At 42.1% G+C, this 16,355-nt stretch overlaps 1 protein-coding gene across 1 annotated transcript in view; it reads left to right on the top strand.

Annotated features, from left to right (window-relative positions):
* The window catches only part of LOC114657374 (protein crumbs homolog 2-like), a 309,325-nt gene that overhangs the window by 21,492 nt on the left and 271,478 nt on the right, over nucleotides 1-16,355 (top strand). The window contains exon 2 of the mRNA XM_051931950.1: nucleotides 13,979-14,065. Within this exon, the coding sequence (XP_051787910.1) occupies nucleotides 13,979-14,065 (87 nt within the window). The remainder of the gene's footprint in view (nucleotides 1-13,978; nucleotides 14,066-16,355) is intronic.

The raw sequence follows: 16,355 nt of genomic DNA, 5'->3' as shown, positions 1-16,355 counted from the left end.
GAAAGTTTTCTTACTCGCTGCTCTCGACATATTTGTATGTAAAGATGAGTCAAGTCTGATCTGCACATTACCAAGAATATATTCTCATTTTTTTTGTCTTTCCTGCTGAAACAAAACAGCACATTACCGTTATAATTAGCAGCACGTTAAATGCCATTCTAGCTTTTTAGCGGTTAATAACTTGAGATGCAGCTTAATCTAACGTTAGATTACTAGCTTGTTGCTCAGCAACTAAATACTTGAATACAGCCCACTGATGGAAAATAGAGGTCACATTCATAGCCTTCTTTGACCAGGCACTTCAGATCGCATTGATAAAGCTCCCAGAGGATGGTCTGCACGCTTTCTTTTACCGTCGCCCTCCACTGCGTTAAGAAAATCTTTTGTACACATGTTTTGCGGAAAAAGAATGCAGGATTATGTATTTGGGATCAGGCAAGAGTCAGTTTAGCTTGGCTCTCACATCTTTAAAAAAAAAAAAATTGACCTGTCATGCTAATCTGTTATTTAATATGCTGTACAGAGGGGAGACTCGGGGTTCTCAGTTAAAAGGCCGGCTATTAACACTTTCATCAGATTTTGGCTTTATACGAGTGTTCATTTTACAAAAAGGACAAAATTTAGGTTTATGTCTCAGCTTGGTGTAATATGTGATAGTTTAGATAGATATGAAATGCACTCTATAATAGGTAGATAGATGTGAAAGACACTATATAATAGATAGATAAATAGATATGAAAGGCACTATGTAATAAATAGATACATAGATGTGAAAGGCACTCTATAATAGATAGATGGTGAAAGGCACTATATGATAGATAGATATGAAAGGCACTATATAATAAATAAATAGATTGATTGATAGATATGAAAGGCACTATATAATAGATAGATAGATAAATGGTGAAAGGTACTATATAATAGATAGATAGATATGAAAGGCACTATATAATAAATAGATAGATATGAAAGACACTCTGTAATAGATAGATAGATGTGAAAGACATTATGTAATAAATAGATACATAGATGTGAAAGGCACTCTATAATAGATAGATGGTGAAAGGTACTATATAATAGATAGATAGATAGATATGAAAGGTACTATATAATAGATAGCTAGATGTGAAAGGCACTATATAATAAATAGATAGATATGAAAGGCACAATATAATAGATAGATGTGAAAGACACTATATAATAGATAGATAAATAGATAGATGTGAAGGGCACTATGTAATAAATAGATAGATGGTGAAAGGCACTCTATAATAGATAGATGTGAAAGGCACTATATGATAGATATGAAAGGCACTACAGTGATCCCTCGCTATATCGCGCTTCGCCTTTCGCGGCTTCACTCTATCACGGATTTTATATGTAAGCATATTTAAATATATATCACGGATTTTTTGCTGGTTCGCGGATTTCTGAGAACAATGGGTCTTTTAATTTCTGGTACATGCTTCCTCAGTTGGTTTGCCCAGTTGATTTCATACAAGGGACGCAATTGGCAGATGGCTGAGAAGCTAGATTGCTTACTTTTCTCCCTCTCTTGCGCTGAGTTTCTCTGATCCTGACGTAGGGGGATTGAGCAGGGGGGCTGTTCGCACACCTAGACGATACGGACGCTCGTCTAAAAATGCTGAAAGATTATCTTCACGTTGCTATCTTTTGTGCAGCTGCTTCCTGAAACGACATGCTGCACGGTGCTTCGCATACTTAAAAGCTCGAAGGGCACGTATTGATTTTTGACTGAAAAACAAACTCTGTCTCTCTCTCTCTCTCTCTCTCTCTCTCTCTCTCTTTGTCTGCTCCTGACGGAGGGGGTGTGAGCTGCCGCCTTCAACAGCTTTGTGCCGCGGTGCTTCGCATACTTAAAAGCCAAACAGCCCTATTGATTTGTTTGCTTTCCTCTCTGTTTCTGACAGCCTGTGCTCCTGACGCGCACTCCTTTGAAGAGGAAGATATGTTTGCATTCTTTTAATTGTGAGACGGAACTGTCATCTCTGTCTTGTCATGGAGCACAGTTAAAACTTTTGAAAAAGAGACAAATGTTTGTTTGCAGTGTTTGAATAACGTTCTTGTCTCTCTACAACCTCCTGTGTTTCTGCGCAAATCTGTGACCCAAGCATGACAATATAAAAATAACCATATAAACATATGGTTTCTACTTCGCGGATTTTCTTATTTCGCGGGTGGCTCTGGAACGCAACCCCCGCGATGGAGGAGGGATTACTGTATATAATAAATAAATAGTGTGAAAGGCGCTATATAGTGCCCGACCCTGCACAGACTGACGCAGAGGCACGTACTTAAATAGAACAATCTTTTATTTTTCTTCAGCCGTGGGGCACGCCTTCCCCGTGTCCCACAGGCCCAACACAGTCCCAAAACACTCACAAATACCACCACAATCCTTCTATCACCACCATTCCTCCTCAGGCTTAGTCCTCCTCCTCCCGACTCTGGCCCTCGAGTGATGGTGGCTGTCCCTTTTTATAACCCACCCGGAAGTGTTCCAGGTGCTTGACCACCTGGTCCTAATTGCCCTTCCAGGTGGGGCTGTAGAATCGTCCAGCCGGGCTGTTGGAAGGAGACAGCCCCCCCTAGCGGCCACCCCGGGCCCCAACCAAGCTGTGGAGGACTCCATCTCCCATGGAGCCCTGCGGGAGGTTGGGGAATCAGCGTCGGCCAGGGAGGCTGCCACCAAGTGCCCAAGAGGAGATATTGAGCTGTCCATGGCTGCTCCCCCGGAACATACACAGCAGGGGCGTCCCGGCCGGGCATGGAACCTGGCCGTTCATCACAATAGATAGAGAGAGAGATATGAAAGGCACTATATAATAGATAGATAGATGGTGAAAGGCACTATATAATATATAGATAGATATGATAGGCACTATGTATTAGATAGATAGATGTGAAAGGCACTATATAACAAATAGATAGATACTGTAGATATGAAAGGCACTATATCATAGATAGATAAATAGATAGTGTCATAAGTACGAACCAGAGACATCAAAAAGGTTTTGGGCAGCCACCCGTATAGTATGCCAGGTTGCAACTGGGTAATTTGTTGTGAGCTGTTCACCTTTCAAAGTCCAAAACAGAACAGATTTAAGACTGTAAAGATGGTGGCTTTAAAGGCCGAGACAGGAAATGACCTCATCGGAACCGGAACCGCAAGTGATGTCGTCTGGACTGGAAGTGACATCATCATTGACACCGGCACCGGAAGTGACATTGTCATATACACCGGAAAACGGACGGTTGGAATCGTGCGGGATTTCCCGTGGATGGTCTGCAGAGGATTGAGAGAGAAAGTAAGTGCACCTCACCACCCCCTTGGTCTGGCATGGAACTACCATTATTCGTGCCCTTTGCAGTCTCCCAATCGCACATCTGTGACACTAGATACATAAGGCACTAAATGATAGATAGATAATAAAGGCACTATGTGATAGATAAATATGAAAAGCACTATATGATAGATAGAACTTTATTTGAATTTTTACAGAAGATCTTTAAATAAATATATAGATAGATAAATATATGCAGTATATACACACTTTGGACTGAACACACACTAGAATGGCTAAAAAGTAACAAAAATTTGTTAAATAAAGAAAACGTTTGACTTGGATGTCTCAGTCGCAGTGAGGTGCTATATAAACGTATTGCTGTTGGTATAAAGGAGCCCCCGTTGTGTTTCTTGACCCACTTCTGCTGAATAATTCATTGGCTGAAAGTCCTCGGTGTTGGTGTGTCAGAGAGTGGATGAGCAGCGTTGTTTATAATGGCACTCAGTTTTTTTTTCATTCTCTCCTTCGCGGCCTCCAGGGGGGTCCAGAGTGCCACCAATAACTGAGCCTGCCCTTTAAATGAACTTGATGATTTGGTGGTCCTCTCTTGAAGTGATGTGACCAGCACACCACACACTGGCCATCACATGATTATAGAATATAGATATGAAGGATGTCACTTCCCACATTAGAGGGGCACAGTTTTCTGTCTTTTCCTTGACAGCTCCTCTGTGTTCAAAGACCAGTCCATCCTGTCATTGATATGGACCACCTCTCCAGAGTCTGCCCTGCTCTTTCTTATATAGTTCCTCTGTGTTTGAAACTTTGGGAGACAATCAAGGTGGTCCCAACTTTTTTATTGGGTGCTATTCCGGAAAGGGGCGGCACGGTGGCGCAGTGGTAGCGCTGCTGCCTCGCAGTAAGGAGACCCAGGTTCACTTCCCAGGTCCTCCCTGTGTGGAGTTTGCATGTTCTCCCCATGTTTGCATGGGTTTCCTCCCACAGTGCAAAGACATGCAGGTTAGATGCATTGCCAATCCTAAATTGTCCCAAGTGTGTGCTTGGTGTGTGTCCTGAGGTGGGCTGGTGCCCTGCCTGGGATTTGTTCCTGCCTTGTGCCCTGTGTTGGCTGGGATTGGCTCCAGCAGACCCTCGTGAAGATGTGTTAAGCTGTAGAGGGTTGGACAATGACTGACTGACTGTACTGTATGTTTAGATGCATTTTTGTATTTAAAAAAGATTATTTTAAGTGTTTTATTGTTTTACAGTTTTTTTTTTTTTTTTTAGATTTAATTGATTTTTTTAAAATCAAATAACATTCCATACAAGCAAGTCAAAGTTAACACAACTAGGTTCGAAACAACCCCCATCCATGAGAAAGAGAGCTAGGCCAGCAGAGTAAAACTTTAATACAGTAATCCCTCGCTATATCTGGCTTCGACTTTCGCGGCTTCACTCTATCGCGGATTTTATATGTCAGCATATTTAAATATATATCGCGGATTTTTCGCTGGTTCGTGGGTTTCAGTGGACAATGGGTCTTTTAATTTCTGGTACATGCATCCTCAGTTGGTTTGCCCAGTTGATTTCATACAAGGGACGCTATTGGCAGATGGCTGAGAAGCTACCCAGTCAGAGCACGTATTACATATTAAATAAAACTCCTCAAATATATTGTGAGCAGGGGGGCTGTTTGCACCCCTAGAGGATACGGCCGCTCCTCAAAAAGACTACCATCACATTGCTCCCGTCCTTGCTGGGCTTACTTGTGGCTGCTTTGTCAAGCGATATGCTTCCCGCACGGTGCTTCACATACTTAAAAGATCAAACAGCACCTATTGATTTTTGATTGTGTGCTTTTCTCTCTCTCTCTCTTGCTCTGACATTCTCTGCTCCTGACGGAGGGGGTGTGAGCAGGGGGGCTGTTCGCACCCCTATGCGATACGGAAGCTCGTCTAATAATTCTGAAAGATTATCTTCACATTGCTCCCTTCCATGCTGGGCTTCCTTGCAGCTGCTTTGTCAAGCGACATGCTTCCCGCATGGTGCTTCACATACTTAAAAGCTCTAACGGCACGTATTGATTTTTGATTGTTTGCTTTTCTTTCTCTCTCTCACTCTCTCTGACATTCTCTGCTCCTGACCGAGGGGGTGTGAGCCAAGGGGCTGTTCGCACACTGGCCTAGAGGATACGGACGCTCCTCTAAAAAATGCTGAAAGACTACCTTCACATTGCTCTCTTCCTTACAGCTGCTTTGTCTGGCGGTGCTTCGCATACTTAAAAGCCCAAACAGCCCTATTGATTTTTGATTGTTTGCTTTTCTCTCTCTCTCTCTCTCTCTCTCTGACATTCTCTGCTCCTGACGCGCACTCCTTTGAAGAGGAAGATATGTTTGCATTCTTTTAATTGTGAGACGGAACTGTCATCTCTGTCTTGTCATGGAGCACAGTTTAAACTTTTGAAAAAGAGACAAATGTTTGTTTGCAGTGTTTGAATAACGTTCCTGTCTCTCTACAACCTCCTGTGTTTCTGTGCAAATCTGTGACCCAAGCATGACATACGGTTTCTACTTCATGGATTTCCACCTTTCGCGGGGGGTTCTGGAACGCAACCCCCGCGATCGAGGATGGATTACTGTAGTAGTAAAAATAAGTAAATAAATTAATGAATAAAAATAAATCTCTCTATTATAAAAAAAAATCTTGGAAGGGAAGCTAGGGAGATGAGACGTGATCTTCTCGGAAGACACTTTAACGTCCCGCGAGACAAGGCAGTGAGACAACATTTAAAACAAGTTCACGGACATCTAACCTAGCAGTTGTTGGAATGCTTTTGGTAGACACACTTCAGGTGCTCCCAGCTCTTAAAACAACGACAAGCAGAACAGCTCGCCAGCAGCAGCTATAGCAAGCCAGCAGATGACCTGACCGCTTCTCCTTACCATGCGTTCAGCCAAACCTAAACGCGAGTGGCAGAGACGCAAAGTGGCAAAAGGACAGCTGCTGTACAGGCTTTGAAATGAGCGACGCGCGGCGCAACAAGCAGAACATGCAGCTCGCCAGCAGCAGCAGCAACAAGCCAGCAGATGATCCAACCGCTTCTCCTTAGCTTGCGTTCAGCGAGCAGCGTTATACGTATTGCGAGAAAATGATTTAATCACACCCGGGGCCAGAAATAAAGGACAAGTACAGTATTGTTTTTACAAACGTTTTAAAGTGAAAGTGAAAATAATGCATATGTAACAATTCCCATGAAAATAATCTGTTTAAATTGTATATCCAGTAAACCAAACTCGGGGGTGGGCGAGCGAAGTGAGCAGGGGGCAGAGCCCCCTAGTAGAGTAATAAAGAGGGGAGAGAATCCTCTTCCTCAAATTAAATGCTAATTCTAAAATGTCATTGATTAGATCCTGCCAAGTCTTGAAAAAGTTATGAACTGATCCTCTAAGTGACAATTTGATTTTTTTTTTAACATTTTATTGAGTTAAATTCAAACAACATTCCATACAAGCAAGTCAAATTTTACAAAACTAGGTTCAAATCAAGTCAATCTGGGCCAACATTGTGAAACTTTAATAGTAGAAAAGATAAGTAAGTGAATAAATAGAATAAAAAGGGGAAGAGAATCCGCTTCCTCAGCTGAAATGCTAATTCTAAAATGTTATTGATGAGATCCTGCCAGGTTTTGAAAAAGTTCTGCACAGATCCTCTAAGTGAGAATTTGATTTTTTTCCAGTTTCAAATAGTTTATAACATCAGTTACCCACCGACTTAGAAGAGGAGAGATAGGATTCTTCCAGTTGAATAGTGAAGTAAAGGCAATCACAGTTTGTTTGTCCTTTTCCACTTTAAGCCCCTCAGTGAGCCCACCAAACACAGCTGTTAGCGGGTTAGAAGGGATTGTGACCCCCAGGCTGTCTGAAAGGCATTTAAAGATTTGGGTCCAGAATGATGTTAATTTGGCACAGGCCCAAAACATGTGACCCAGTGAGGCTGGAGCTCGATTGCAGCGTTCACAGGTTGGATCTTGCCCTGGAAACATTTTGGACAATTTTAAACAAGACAGATGTGCTCGATATATCATTTTAAGTTGAATAATTCTATACTTTGTGCATATGCAGCTCAAGTGAATTCTCTGCATTGCTACTTTCCAGTCCTTTTCTGAGATGTTGAGTGAGAGATCCTTTTCCCACTCTACTCTTGGATCTTTGAAAGGGAGGGACTGTAAAATGTTTTTATATATTTCAGAAATGCTGTCTGAGTCCTCGAGACTGATCAATATTTTTCCTGGCATAGAGGGAGGTGGGAGGTGAGGGAAATCGGGCAGGTTCTGTTTAACAAAGTTTCTAATTTGAAGGTAGAGACAGAAATGTGTTGCTGGAAAGTTAAATTTGGAATGTAATTGTTTGTAGGATGCAAAGACATTGTCTATGTACAGATCTCTAAGTGATTTAATCCCAAATGTTTTCCAGACATTAAAAACTATGTATGTTAAAGAGGGTGGAAAAAGGTGGTGCTTGTGCCGAGGTTGCCACAGATAAAAGCGTCTTTATCTTAAAATGCTTCCTACATTGGTTCCATATTCTGAGTAAGTGAAGCACAATTGGGTTGTTAGTATATTGGCGATGACTTGAACTTATTGGGGTACAAAGCAAGAAGGGTACTTTTCTATTATGATGACGCAAATTAAGGCTCCATGTGCCCTGCAGCCTTAGAATTTTGGAGACTAATTTTAATATTAGGGTTATGTTCCAGAGGGTTATTTTATTAAGATTAGAGACCCAGGTTACTTTTGCTTCCCGGTTTGTGAGGTAAAATTTAGGATTTGGGTAAGGGTAGATTGTCTGATTTTGAAACGTGTGTCATGATAATAGAAAAGTACAGCAAGAAGTACTGCAGGATTTTATTTCTATTGCAGACAAGGTTTTTGACTGTGAAAATACACAATTTGTAAAATTTATTTTTTACAGAGTATTCACTTATTTTGCCCCAAAATTCACATCAAGTTGAGTTCTGCAGGTCCCCATAATTATTCTTCCATCCCCCTCACTGTTTAATAATAATTCTTTGCATGTATATAGCGTTTTTCTCACTGCTCAAAGCACTCAGCAATTGCAGGTTAAGGGCCTTGCTCAAGGGCCCAACAGAGCAGAGTCTCTATTGGCATTTACGGGATTCGAACCGACAACCTTCTGATTGCCAGAGCAGATCCCTAGCCTCAGAGTCACCACTCCACCATAATTTGTAACACATTACTTGTGTTGTGTGGATCTCTGTGTGAATGATGGCTTTCTGATGTTTGTAGATATCAAACGTGTTTCTACGGAGCCCTGTAGGTGTTTTAAGCAAAAAAAAAAAAAAAAAAGTTAATAATTTGAATTGCGTAACTCTTTCGAAAGGATTATTTTTATTTTTATTTTTCCCTGACTCTTATTTCAGTAGTACAGAGCCCCATTCCGTATACGTTTAATCAACAAGATTATTATTATTTTTTTCCACCATGCAGTCCACTTCTTATTACGGAGCCCTTGTCCGCTTTTCCCAGCATACAGTTCAGTGAACCGTAAGGTGGGTGTTAACATTAGTGAACCAGAAGAGGAACTTGTTAGAAGAGAACCGCGGTTGAAACAGTTATTTTAAGAAGTCCTGAAACGAATTTCAAATGCGGGAGAAGTTGCAAGAATGGATTTATGGCATTTACTCCAAGAATGTGATATTCCATAGTCAGTGGTGGAAATGATAATAGAAGAAAAGGTAAGTTTGAAAATCTAGTCGATAACACTGGTCAACAAGCATTTTGCTACTGGGATTCTTTCACCTGTACTTTAACAAATTTCACTTGCTGACACCAAATCTGAAAACCGTTTTCGTCCACCACGTCTCATTTTTTAGTTATGATGTTCCAGGTCTTGGACAACTAGGGTGACTGGACAGTAAAGGCGATGCTTTTCAGCATTTAAGTCACCTACAACCCATATCTTGAAACACTTCGAAAAATTATAAAAGAACTTCAGCCAATACTAAACAATGACCAAACACTGAAAAATGTATTTCCTGAACCTCCCCTCCTGGCATACAGACAACCAACAAACCTTCAGCAACTAATTGTCCGAAGCTCCCTAAGTGAACCAACAGAAAATGGAACATCTCCATTCCTACAGAAAAGATGCAAAACATGTGCCCACATCTATGATACAGACCGTATAGTTATACCACACTGCCGACTTGAACATCACATAAAGGAAATGTGAATTTCCCCTTGGGATTAATAAAGTATCTATCTATCTATCTATCTATCTATCTATCTATCTATCTATCTATCTATCTATCTCTCTATCTATCTATCTATCTATCTATCTATCTATCTATCTATCTATAGGGATCATTTTCCTGCAGATCATCTAATGTAGTCTACCTAATTTTCTGCAAACACAAACACTCCGCCAGAGAATGAATTTACACAGGGTCCACATTAAACATGGCAACACAGATGTTCCTGTAGCGGCCCACTTCAACAGCCATAGACACTGTGAGAGGGACTTTAAAGTCACAGTGCTTATGGGCAACTTCAAAACACAGCAAGAGAGAAAAGAATGGGAAGTTAAACTCATGCTAAAATTTAATACATTACAACATGGCTTGAAGTACTAGGGTGTTGTACCGTGTTAGCCATTATGAATGTAGAGAAAAGCCAAGCAAAATGACACCTTTTATTGGCTAACTAAAAAGATTACAATATGCAAGCTTTCAAGGCAACTCAGGCCCCTTCTTCAGGCGAGATGTAATCAACATGGCTTGAATAAAGACAAGAGTTTTATGGCCAGATATGAGGATTGTTTACATCTCTCAGAATGACAGACAACCTGTCTACAGACCCACATTGTTTTTGAAAAACCCCTTACAAACTTCAAAAGACTTTGTTGGACAGTTATCTTATCCAGAGATCTTGACCATACATTGTTCTTCTCTCTCTTGTTAAATTAACCCTAGCCTGAATGAATCTATTAATTTTTTACATTTAAAATTTCTCATTTAAAGATTTACCAAAGTTGTTTCTTGTCCTAGAGTGTGTATATAAACACAGGGAACTCCAGTCTCTGTATTCCATCTTGCCTGAAGAAGGGGCCTGAGTTGCCTCGAAAGCTTGCATATTGTAATCTTTTTAGTTAGCCAATAAAAGGTGTCATTATGCTTGGCTTTTTTCTACATTCATAATGGCTAACACGGTACAACACCCTAGTAGTATGGAGAATATGCTGAAAGCATACGGGAGCCAGAATGTCACTGAAGACGCATTTTTTACATTCTCATCTCAACTTTTTTTCCACCAAATCTAAGCGATGTCAGAGATGAGCGTGGGAAAAGATTTCATCAAGATATAACGGTGACAGAAAACTGATATTGGGAAAAATTCACTCCGAGCATGATGGGGGACAACCAATGGTTCTTGCAAAGAGAGACGGATGTGCAGTACAAGCGCAAAAGCGAGTGCCTCTGACATTTTTGGGCACGCTGACCTCACTTTTATATTGAGGTAAATTGACATAAATATGCTTTAACGTGTCTCTGGTATCGTCTTCTGGTTTGAGAATAAACACATCAAAACAATTTTGGTGGGACAGAATCCAAACTCCAGATATAGTGTTGATATATTATATTGATATTCCATCCATCCATCCATTTTCCAACCCACTGAATCCGAACACAGGGTCACGGGGGGTCTGCTGGAGCCAATCCCAGCCAACACAGGGCACAAGGCAGGAACAAATCCCAGGCAGGGTGCCAACCCACCACAGGGCGCACCCACACACCAAGCACACACTAGGGCCAATTTTAGAATCGCCAATCCACCTAACCTGCATGTCTTTGGACTGTGGGAGGAAACCGGAGGAAACCCACGCAGACACGGGGAGAACATGCAAACTCCACGCAGGGAGGATCTGGGAAGCGAACCTGGGTCCCCAGGTCTCCCAACTGCGAGGCAGCAGCGCTACCCACTGCGCCACCCTATATTGATATTCAAAAGTGTCAAAACGTCAATGATGTGTATCTCAAAAACCTGACGTGCTAGCTTTATTCCGATTTCATATATGAAATCAGTGTAAAAAAATTAATAAAGAGATGCTCTGAAGATATAATAATAATAATAATGCATTTTATTTATAGGGGCACTTTACATTAGCAGTAAATCTCAAAGTACAACATAAAAAGATTAAACAAAGGCAAGGCAAGATAAAAACAGAGCTAAAACAACAATAATTATAGCATTCTTGTTAATAAGCTTTCCTAAATAGAAAAGTCTTTAGATGTTTTTAAAACAGCCCACAATCTGCTGTGTTCTCAGGCTCTCTGGTAGAACATTCCAGAGCCGTGGAGCAGCGGCTGCAAAGGCTCGACCTCCCATTGTATGAAGTTTGGTCACAGGCGGTAGGTATTTGTAAAATGGAGGTTTCTTTTAGTGGATTGTAATATAAGGAGTTCTTTAAGATATTGTGGAGCATTTCCATAGATATACTGGTGAGTAAATAAACAGAGTTTGTATTCGATACGGAGATGGATAAGGAGCCAATGAAGTGACCGAAGGATTGGTGAGATATGTTCATATTTCCGCACCCTCATCAGGATTCTTGCAGCACTATTTTGAATTTGTTGGAGCTTTTGAAAGCTCTTGTTGGGTATCCCGATGAGGAGTGCATTACAATAGTCCAGTCTGGATGAGACAAAGGCATGAACCAGCTTTACAGCATCACAGAGAAGTTCCCAGTAGCAAACAAAAAATATTTTTTGTAGACCAGTGTAATGGCACTCAACAGCATAGAACAGTCTGAAACTGCTGGCTGGCTATACTCATCTGGTTTCATTTCACTAAACTGCATTCCAAGAAAAAATAAATACCGGGAAAAATAAATAGCCACTGAAATAAGATAAAATAAAAATAATCTGTTTGAATGAACTACATGATTCGTTTGAACAAGTTTGTTTGACGGAGGCTGTGCACTTTTAACAGAACGTACATACTGTCTACGGTGTGCTGTGATCTTCGCCGAGTCCATGAAGGCTCTGATCGGGGCGCTCGAGAGACTGAGTGAGGGGTCTGAGTGTCTGGGCTTGTGAGGGTCCTGATAAAAACCAAAGAACCGGGCCTTTAATGACCTCTTGGGCACGGCCTGCGGAGAGAGTGCTGACCTTGTCGAGAGGTTCACTTATTCACACATTCATGTCTCTGGTGACTCGTCCTATGAAGTCAGTAAACGGATTGGGGGAGCATGGGAGGTCATGAAGTCGTTGGAAAGGGGTGTGTGGTGCTCCCGATATCTCTACACAAGGACGAAAGTCTAAGTCTTTAGAGTCCTGGTGATTCCTGTCTTGCTATATGATTGTGAGACATGGACGCTATCCAGTGACCTGCGACAAAGACTGGACTCCTGTGGTGTCTCTTCAGAGAATCCTTGGGTGCTCCATAGTAGGTCAGGTCAGGGAGCGTGCACTGGTACACTGCATCGCCACACCCACCACATGATGAAACAGCTTTGGATCCCGGTCGACAACCCCCCAGAAAGACATGGGGTCCAGTACCATCCTCCAGAAATGACCCTCTATCTACCAAAGCCAGGTGTTTCATGGGCATCCCCTTGGCCTGGTCCAGCCACTCGGGTCCTGAGAGTCGGATCACCCTCAGGTAATGGCGCCACATGGTTGTAGTGCTGTAACTGATCTCACAATGCAGGTAATGTGCCCCATTCTGGACCCCGTGAACAACACAAAGTGAAACCAGCGGTACCCAAGGATTCTCTTAAGAGACACTAGAGGAGTCCAGTCTTCATCTTAGGTCAATGGATAGCGTCCATGTCTCACAACCATACAGCAAAACAAGATGCACCAGGACTCTAAAGACTTGGAGCTTCGTCCTTTTGCATAGATATCGGGAGCGCCACACACCCCTTTCCAGTGACCTCATGACCCCCCATGCTCTCCCATCATCAGTGTATCTGTTTGTGGAGAGAGTGTCAACCTCGTTGAGAGGTTTACTTACCTTAGCAGTGACATTCATGTCTCTGGTGACTCTTCCATTGAAGTCAGTAGACGGATTGGGAGAGCATGGGGGTCATGAGGTCACTGGAAAGGGGTGTGTTGCGCTCCCGATATCTCTACACAAGGATGAAGGTCTAAGTCTTTAGAGTCCTGGTGATTCCTGTCTTGCTATATGGTTGTGAGACATGGACGCTATCCAGTGACCTGCGACAAAGACTGGACTCCTGTGGTGTCTCTTCAGAGAATCCTTGGGTGCCACTGGTTTGACTTTGTGTTGCTCACAGAGTCCTGAAGGGAGCGTCAGTTACGGCACCATGGCCATGTGGCGCAATTCCCTGAGCGTGATCTGGCCCATTGTTGAGGACCTGAGCAGCTGGACCAGGTCAAGGGGACACTCACATAACAACTGGCTGCAGCAGATAGCGGATCATTTCCGGAGGGTGGAACTGGACCACATGTCTGCCTGGGGGGTTACGAACCGGGATCCCAGGCTGGTTTGTCATGTGGTGGGTGTAGCAAGGCGCTGTAGCAGTGCATGCTCCCCAACCAGACCTGACCTCTGTATGTAAACACAACTCTTTGTTAATCTTTGTTCTCTACCATTATGATGAAATATTTCTTTTCCTTTGTCATTACAGGTTTATCACCGCTGGCTGCTGTTCACCTAACGACCCCAGAAGTGTCTCCCCTTGAATCCAGCTATGTCCTGTACAAGAGTACTTCAGGTAGGTACAGGAGTGAACAATGGAGTAATACTAAAAGTCATCGTTAGAATAGTTGTGATGAGAACAGGCCATTCAGCCCAAAAAGCTCACCCATCCTATTCACCTCGATTGTCCAAAATAAAATCAAGTTGAGAATTGGAAGCCCTCTCAAATCCTACTGTCCACCACACTGCTTGGTCATTTATTCCATGTGTCTGTCTTTCTTTCTGCAAAGTAAATCTTTCTAACGTGAAATTTGCCTTTAACAAATTATGCTCCCATATTCTGTTTGCAGAATATATTTTTAAGTTACAGCTAGGCTCCACCATACTAATTCCCTTCATAATTTTAAACATTTCAATTGTGTCCCCTCTTAGTCTCCACTTGCTTAAACTGAAAAGGCTCAACTTAGAACATTAGAACGCTCTAGATGAGAACAGGCCATTCAGCCCAACAAAATTCGCCAGTCCTATCCAAATAATTCTTCTAAAAAAATATCAAGTCAAGTTTTGAGGGGTCCCTAAAGTCCTCTTGTCCACCACACTACTTGGTCGCTTATTCCAAGTGTCTGTGGTTCTCTCTGTGTGAAGAAACACTTCCTAATGTTTGTGCGAAATTTCCCCTTAAGTTTCTAACTGTGTCCCCGTGTTCTTGATGAACTCATTTTAAAGTCTCGATCCACTGGACTAATTCCCTTCAGAATTTTAAACACTTCAGTCAGGTCTCCTCTTAATCTTCTTTTGATTAAACTGTAAAGGCTCAGCTCTTTTAATCTTTCCTCATAACTCATCCCCTGTAGCCCTGGATTCAGCCTAGTCGCTCTTCTCTCGTCCTTTTCTAGTGCTGTTATGTCCTTTTTGTAGCCTGGAGACCAAAACTGCACACAGGACTCCAGATGAGGCCTCACCAGTGTGTTATAAAGACTTGAGCAGAACCTCCTGTGACTTGTACTCAGCACATCAAGGCGCTATATAACCTGACATTCTGTTTGCCTTCTTAAAGGCTTCTGAACACTGTCTGACAGTTGATAGCTTAGAGTCCACTATGAGTCCTAAATTCTTCTCATAAGGTGGATTCTCGATTTTACGACAGCCCATTGTGTATTCAAACCTAACATTTTTACTTCCTATGTGTAATATTTTACATTTACTGACATTAAATTTCATCTGCCACAAATCTGCCCAAGCCTGTATGCTATCCAAGTCCTTCTGTAATGATATAGCGGATTCCAACTTATCTGCTAATCCACCTATCTTGGTATCATCTGCAATCTTAACCAGCTTGTTACTTATATTCCTATCTAAACCATTTATATATATTAAAAATAGCAGTGGCCTTAGCACTGACCCCTGCTGGTCACCTCTCTTAACATCGGCCAGTTCTGATGAGGTTCCTCGCACCGTCACCCTCTGCTTCTGCAGTCTGAGCCAATTCTGCACCCATCTAAAAACATCACCCTGAACTCCCACTTGTTTTAGTTTGATGCCCACCCTCTCATGTGGCACCCTATCAAATGCTTTCTGAAAGTCAAGATAAATAATATCATCTATGTATATGTGTGTGTGTCTTTTTTCATTTAGATGCACACCCTCACAAATTCACCCATGTGAACTAAATTCAGAACAGCCTCACACACATATGGCACAGACTAGGATTAGGACTTCAATCCTGGACTCAGGAGCAGTGATGTGCCAGCACCCCACTTTGCAGTTACCTAATAGCAGGATGGGAGTCAGTAACAGTTACTATAATGAAGCCCCCTGTCTTGCGTATTCTGGTTTAAAGTGGTTCACCTGCCTTCTATATTTTCATTGTGTTGAACTCCAACCTTTTTGCCTCCATAATTTGCCAGAGTGTATGGAAAAGAAAGCTCAGAATCTCATTGTTTAATCTCAGGGCAAAAGTAAGAAGGAAGTGGCATTGATTGGCAGTGGAGGGCCATGTAAATCATTAACTTTGTAGTGGCTGTTCTATTTAAACAGCAGAGTCTTCTGGATTGATTTACATGTGTTATTCTGTGAAAAGCACAAACATTTGTTTTTCTTGCCATTATTAACTTCAGTCGGAGGAGCAGCCCATCATTTTCAGAATTTGTTTGTACAGCTCAGGGTTATGAGGGCAGTGCCAGCCCCAGTGGCATAGAGTGCAATGCAGGAGTCAACCCTGGACAGAAATCCAGTCCATTTGCTAGGCACCCGAATTCACGCAGCAACACTCACTCATCCCAGGCCAGTTGAACTTCCACTTTTCTTGGATGAGGGAGAAGCGAAGTACATAGAGAAAAAGTGAGGTGAGAGCTTACAAACTGTTC

Source organism: Erpetoichthys calabaricus, chromosome 9, assembly GCF_900747795.2.
Source record: "Erpetoichthys calabaricus chromosome 9, fErpCal1.3, whole genome shotgun sequence".
Taxonomy (NCBI): domain Eukaryota; kingdom Metazoa; phylum Chordata; class Cladistia; order Polypteriformes; family Polypteridae; genus Erpetoichthys; species Erpetoichthys calabaricus.
Note: the sequence above shows the minus strand (reverse complement) of the source record. Positions and strands in the feature narration are given on the sequence as shown.